The sequence below is a fragment of the Ruditapes philippinarum genome, unplaced genomic scaffold (genome assembly GCF_026571515.1).
Source record: "Ruditapes philippinarum isolate M1 unplaced genomic scaffold, ASM2657151v2 ctg25163_1_1_1_1, whole genome shotgun sequence".
Taxonomy (NCBI): domain Eukaryota; kingdom Metazoa; phylum Mollusca; class Bivalvia; order Venerida; family Veneridae; genus Ruditapes; species Ruditapes philippinarum.
In genome coordinates, this window is record NW_026858593.1 from 1 (window position 1) to 7,863 (window position 7,863).

Genomic DNA, 7,863 nt, shown 5'->3' on the forward strand with positions numbered 1-7,863 from the left:
GAACATCAAAAAAAATTCTCTACTATAGAGAAAGAGTGCCTTGCTCTTATTCTTGCTATTCAGCATTTTGAAGTTTATCTAACTTCTTCAAAGTTACCTGTTGTTGTCTTTAGTGATCACAATCCCCTCACTTTCTTGCATAAACTTAAAAACAAAAATCAAAGGTTGTTGAGGTGGAGCTTATTTTTGCAAGAATATAGTCTTGACATTAGACACATTAAAGGGAAAGATAATTTGATCCCTGATGCACTTTCACGTGTCTAAAACTGTTATTTGCAGTATTTTAAATTTAACATTTATATGATATGATTGGTTATGTTTTTGTTGTTGTTTGCTATTGTTTGTAATACACATATATATGAATGTATAAAATTGTTTAACATTTCTCCTATGTTATTTGTAAGTTACATTGTTTGAATTTATGTAAAAGAAATATTCATTTCATTAATATTTCTTTTTCTTGAAGAGGGGAAGTGTTATGTATGCAACTTATTACATGTATATAATTTATATATGACCAGTTGGTATTTCCAATATTATCATTGTTCTATTTTTAGAACATTAACTACATGTATGTACTAGAACTTTCTTAACTGTTGTAGAAAACTCATGCATTATATTTAGATAGAAACTTCTGGAATGTTCTTTATTGTTGAAGTTGCTAGATTATGATTACTTGAGAACATAATAGACCTTTCTGGAATTTTCTTAGTTAATATATATAAATTGACATTTTTCATTACCTTTACCTTTTAAGTCATCAGTGATCTTTAAGTCATCAGTTACCTTTTAAGTCATCAATATATTTGGAGTATTTTACAACTTGGATATTAAGTGATTTATTGGAGCTTGGATTATTTTGAAATAGTTAAAATTATTCTTGTGGATTTTATTGTGGGAATTTATTCTAAAGTGTTCTTGGATTTAACTTGGATTTAACTGTGCTATTCAAAAAGGGATCATTCCAGGATCAGACTAGACATTTGAATTTTACATTTATATTTGGACTTCAGGTATTTGTACACATAATTTGTTGTTTAAATTTTCTTTAATAATTTTTCTGTAATAAATTTTGTTATTGTTACAAGTTTGTTGCTGGCTTTTCTTTCTCGTTACGCCTGGCTCGTAACAACATGTACTGGTGATTTTTTCCTATATACTATTTATGATTTGTGAAACTTTTTTCTACGGAAGAGCATATGTGCCAGGTGTTTTTATTAACTCGAAATTTTAACGTGAAATATAGGATCGTTTTATTCACAGGGATGTAAAGAATATGATAAGTGACAAGATATGTTCGAACAGGTGGGTTACAACGACTAAAGAACGCCGGAACGGACACGTTAAAAGAAGCCTTGTGTTTTTTAGGTCGGGCGTGTACATGCGATTGTCAAAGTTGACCACAATAATAAGTTTTAGGTTAACTTCAATTGTTTTTTCCATGCACCCGATTCTCCATCTCCATCGTACAATCGCACTCCCTACTATATCTTTTATTATCTTAACTCATTGGTAATTCATATTTTTTTGCCATTCTAGTAATGTAACTCAGTCGAAATTTCGAGGAAATAAGTCGAAATTTCGAGTTACTAAGTCGAAATATCGAGTAACTAAGTCCAAATTTCGAGTTAATAAGTAGCAATTTCGAATTACGAAGTCGCAATTTGGAGTTACAAAGTCGAAATTTAGAGTTACTAAGTCTACATTTCGAGTCACTTAGTCAACATTTCGAGTCACTTAGTCGAAATTTCGGGTAAGTAAGTCGAAATTTCGAGTTAGTAAGACGAAATTTCGATTTACGGAAGCCAAAATTTAGAGATAAGTTACTTGAAATTTCGGGTAAGTTACTCGAAAATTCGAGTAAGTAACTCGAAATTTTGAGTTAATAAAACACACACCTGGCACTAATGCTCTTCCGTATTGTTCTGTATCAGTTGATATAGAAAATAATTTAACATGCATGTATGCGTATATCATAAAGATATACATATCATTTCTGTGGTTGGTAATATTTTCTGACTTGATTTTCGATATCATTTGATTTATTATTGTTTAAACACTTTCTATCTAAAACTATTTCAATAAAGATTATATTTGTGTCTTTTTTAATAAATAAATAAATAAATAGATAGATAAATAAATAAATAAATAAATCTTTATAGGTATGTGAGCAAAGGCATTAATAAATGAATGCCAAAACATCATCATAAGACAGTGAACCTTGTTATGTTTTATGACATCAAACGCACAAATAATTGAACCCTATTTCTGGAAACTTTCATTTATCTCTTAAACGTTTCAAAACGTTAAAAGCATCATTAGCAATTGAAAGTGTAAAAGACCGCTTTTGTTTACGCCCTTTGTCTGTTACAAATCACTTTTACAGATGTTTCCAATGTAAAAGTTCTCCGGTTGATAAGAAGTATACAAAGTACAATAGAAAAGTTTAGAGCATATCAATTTTATTTATAACCTGTCAAAGAATTATGTAAACATAATGGTAAGGACCATTTAGCTAATCAGCAAACAATACTTTTAATTCTCTTGTGTGCAGTGCAGGAACGGTTTAGTCTCACTATAATACTCTAACATACTTGAATCTCTGTTGTAATCTTCGACTTGTAGGAATGAGAGAAAAACACCTGTCTGATGGAGAATACAAAAGTGTGAATGAGATGGAGAATGTCGGACTAAAAATATATAATTGATTTTGAGAAGATCTATCTATCCTTAATTCTCCACTTCGAAATTAACATCCATTGACGCCAACCAAAATATAGAAACGATTTGTTTTTAAAAACAAAAGTTGTTTGTTGGATAGAAAGACAGACAAAATAAAGTCTTTAGATAGCTGACAGCATATCGTTCAACACTATCTGACGAATCTGTTCACCAATTTCAAATCTGAAATGAAGTCTTGATAAAAAAAGGACAAAATAAACAGAGTTTTCCGTTCTTAGATAGTTTGCAAATTGCGAGTTTCAAAGACAGCACTGGTGTATTTAAAGATCTGCAAAACTGTATTAATACAATACAATAGAATTAGATATCTGCATAATGATCTCGAATTCTTACTATAAAATAAATTCTAATTGATACAGTCATATAAAAGCTGCATACATATGAAAATTACACAGGAACTTGTGTAATATTCGTATGAAAACGTTATATTATATAAATATTCAAAACCCAATTAGAACAACAACAAAAATTGTGATAAATGTTGACAAGCAACAACAGCATTTCAATTATGATTGATTTTATACCGTGGCCTTTTAACAGCTATAAAATTGTATTTTAAGTTTTATGCATTTTCATTACGGTTTTCAAATATATCATCAAAAAATATTTTTGAGTAAATTTGATAACCATATAATCAAACCATAAACAACAGCTGTTGAACAGAAATCACAGAGAATGGAAGATCTTTCCCTTTACAAATGGAATATTTTTCAAATATACTTCGTATAATTTACAAAAACAAACTTTATAAGTTTAAACGATGTCAATACTATAATGATTTTTTTTAATGTGTTGTAAAGCTTTACATAAACTTAAGATACTTCTCATCTGAAAATGCAAATTAGAGTTAATCATTTTAACCTAAATCTGATGTAATTGTATTTGTTTGAATTTTTTGGTATTTTAAATCAATATTTTCCCAAACATTTTTGTTCCATTAAATTTTTTTGCTCTTTATTATCTCTTTAAAGAATGCAAGAATCGGAATATGTAGAAGTGAATGGTGGGCCAATATCATCGATACATCGATGAATCGTGATTATTGCCGTCACGATACCGTATCGTGATATAATCCTGAAGTGTCGATACACAGCGTTATATATTTTCAATGTCTGGTTTAAATGTTTGAACAGAAAAGTAGTTTCAAAAACTTGCAATCGTTTTTAATTTGTTTATAACATATTTTAAGTCAGGCAACTTAAGAAATGCTACTCATTTTAAGACCTAAATATAATATTTACGTCAAGATCTAGTCACTGTGATGGTATAACAGATTTTTTAGATATGATACAGTGGATATATTAACTTAGAAAGACATGCGCACATTACAATTGTATCTAAATGTAAGTATCATGATACTGTATCGTGATACAAGGGAACAATGTAAACAAAAAAAGACGACAACAAACAATACTTATTATAATTGACAAGTTGAGTTATTTCGCAGAATTATTTTTATTGTTGTGTAAATGGAGGATAAACATTTGTCAGAAGTGTAAACAAAATATGTTGAAAGAAACCTTATTAATGTAGTATGCCTTATTAATTCACATAGCTTTTGATAGTTAGTACTGGCATGAAACATCAGTAAACATAACAATCGTTTGATAGCACACCGACGTTCATATGTATTAGGTTATATGTTTATGCTATATTTAGACCCCTCACCCTCAAATATGAATAAATAAATATTAATCAAATAATAAAAAATAAAAATAGAAAGACGATGAAATGCTGGTAAAAAGTATTAATAGTTGATCGTTTATCACTATGATGAGTTTTGTCTACATTGTTTTTTATTTATTCTATTCAACTTTACCGACTTGCATTTTCCTGGATATAATTTAGTTACTGGACTCTCATAAATTTTATGGAGAAAAAATATGTTATCAAGATCGTTGCTAGTTTGTTTATTTAGAACAAAAGAACCAAGCACAGTGTAGATATACATATTTAGATTCTTTAGCAGGATAATTTATATTATTTTAATGGATACTAAAGCTGCAACATGTTAGAAGTATTTTCAACAGGTGCAATATTAGTTCGTATTCCTCTGTGTGTGTGTTTATGTATATCATAATTACTTTATTGCGTTTTTCGAATATGTTGTTGTAATATCATTGTTGTGGCATTACATAGTCTAACATTTCTGACACACGTTTATAATTTACGAATTATTCCTTCATAATATCATGATTTAAGTATAAATAATATAACATTTTTTAATGGTCTGTCGACGCCTAATTGTACTAAAATTGAACATGAAAAAATGCCAGAAATGTTTGTGTAAATACTTTCCATCTTCTGTTGTTAATGAAATACAAAACTTCCGTGTAATGTCATTACCCCACATATGTGAATTTAAATAAATCTGAGTTTAAGAGTGTAAGTTACTTCTCGAAAGTATGTGAAATAGTTAATAAATCTGTTTCATAAAATATAGTTCTATAATAGAAAACAATGCAATATTACTTAACGTTAACTATAGAAATTAATATCACCAGAATATAAAAACACTAAGAGCACAAGATACATGCTTCGGTACATACATTGAAAGAAAACATTTCTGACACACCTTTATCCGTGAAATGTGCAGGTATTGTATTTGGAACATAAATAGTAAATTGATTGTTTAAAGGTAGGAAACTCGATTCCGGAACATTTTCTTCTTTGATATATTTTTAGCCATTTTTGAAATATGACTTTTGCCAAAGTTCGTTGCCAAAACAATATTTGTCTATGTAATGCCACAACAATGATAAATTGTTTCTGGAACACTTTGAAAAAGTTTGTTGTAAGAAGAATAAGTCATCTATTTATGTACTCATCAATTTAGCAGGAATGATTGACATTATCTGTGGTAACTTCAAAGTTTAACAGAAGTTTCTTGCTCAACTTACTGTACTCTCTTATAATACGTCAATAAAAAACGAAGTCGAGTAAGAAAAATATCATTTATTTCAATCTATATTTCAACTGCATATTTTTGTTATTAAAGTTTAAGAATCTTACAATCCCAGATTACTCCAGTCACTTTGACTAGATTGAAATTCTGAATGTCCTTATAATTATGAAGTCGTCTTACAGAGTTGACTACAAAATTCGTGTTAGGTGAATTTTAAAAGAATATAACGCTGATTATGTCACTCTGGAATGAAATATACGATATATGGTCAGTACTTGTTTAATTTTAATATAATAACATCTGGTTTAATAATATTTATAGTAATTTAATTTCAGTAAGTGTTCTAGCCTTCCAGTCCCCTCGTTATCATCTTTTATACTTGGTATGGACATTTAAAAAATTCTCACATCCCTGGTTTCCAAACAGCAATTCAATATTGACACAAATAAACGTTACATATGATATATAATGCATAAAAATACCAATTTATCATATAAACATAATATTCATGGTTTTAAATTCTAAGTAAATGTTATAAACTTTTAAATCTGGTCAACATATTTGGAACATACTCACTGATTGATAATTATATTTGTTTTATATCATATTTTTATGTCGACAAGTTTGGAATTCAATTCTAGCGCCAGCGCCAATATTTCAAGAAACATAATATACTACATGTACTATTTGTACTTTCATTATTTACAAAGTATTATTTTTCTTTTCAGTACGATCGTAAAAGTCAATTACAGAGAAAACGATTTACATGATTACATCGGAGCGGTATTATTATTTGATATCGTTTTAATTTGTTTCTGGTTTATTTGTTCAGCAATCACATCTAGGAACTTCCATTACTCCACTCGAATAATATAAATTTTTCATTTATAAACTTCCTTTACGTAGAGGGTTTTCCACGCTTTACCTTATGAGCACAGTTTTGCGTTTTAGCACTGCACTGTTTTCGTTAATTGAATATCTTAAAACTTTTATTGAACAGTTTAAAGCTGGTCGGATTTTTCTTATTCTGTGCTTTGTCTTCTTTCTTTTCCGTACTACTTCTTGGCGAGCGTGGCCTATTTCTTTGCATAGAGTGATATTTGTCCTCCGTTATAAACAATGGTGAATAAGTTAGACTTCGTTCTCCTCGTTGCCGTTGTATTGAATGTACAAGTCCATAGAAAATGTCTTCTACATATTCATACTCCTCAGCTGCCGAACACTCGTAAAATATACCATCGTATTCACACGATAATGTTTGTCCATCAGCTTTACTAATTTGTCTGTAAAAAGGTAGTATCATTAGTTTTAGATCATATTATTTGTTGTAATATACATGTACTAAAACATATATTTTTATGTAGTTGAAGTCAATCACTCTAATATAATTATATTTACACGAAATTGTGAACTTAATGAAAGAAAAAAAACTACTGGAAGTAAAACATAAGCGCATTTAATTAGTGTCAAAATATGCAAAAATGTGATAGCTGAACGATAATTTACTTTAAGTTGAAAGTTGATAGTGAATAACGTAGGATGAAGTACTAAATTGTTAATATTATATATGTGTCATTTTTTTCAGTGGTCTTTTACATTCGGATATTCTCGTGTCAACCTATAACATGTCAAATACAAGTATTTCATTGTAAAGCCAACACATATTAACAGATTTTGGTACATATGTTGCTTATAAATTTTGCATTCAAAAGCATGAAAACGTTTCCCTCTAACAAAATGTTCACATTCTGTTCCATGTGATTATTATATAATGATCTTTCAACTCTTAAAAACTTGCATTCGCTATCATGGAGATGAAATAAAAGTTAATAATTATCAGAAGTTTGTGTCTATTCAATATTGTATTTTACTATGAAGTATAGTACCTGTAACGCTCGAGATCACTTTTATTGCCTACGAGGGCAATAGGGCAATCTTTGTTGGAGATACGTAAATGTTCAGAGACTTTCTGCAGGTACTGCCGAGCTATCTCAAAACTAGGTCTATCTGTTATACTGTACACAACAATAAACGCGTCCGCCCATCTCAAATATCTCTGACTGTTAGAATCATCCTGAAATTGTGATTGATAATATTACACACTTACAGCTCTTATCATTAAATAATGGAGCGTATGGTTTTAGTAAAGTCTACAACATCATCATTATTGCACATTTAAATTGGTCTAAATTGTTTATTTGTATTATGTACATTTT

General features: G+C 29.2%; 1 protein-coding gene across 1 annotated transcript; it reads right to left on the bottom strand.

The window, feature by feature from the left end:
• Positions 1-6,482: 6,482 nt before the first annotated feature.
• On the bottom strand, positions 6,483-7,721 carry LOC132753682 (ras-like protein family member 12; the record flags this gene model as incomplete). Its single annotated transcript, XM_060744176.1, has 2 exons — positions 6,483-6,930; positions 7,534-7,721. Coding segments are annotated over 2 exons (504 nt in total), but the record flags the coding sequence as incomplete, so codon positions are not given.
• Between the last annotated feature and the right edge of the window lie 142 nt (positions 7,722-7,863).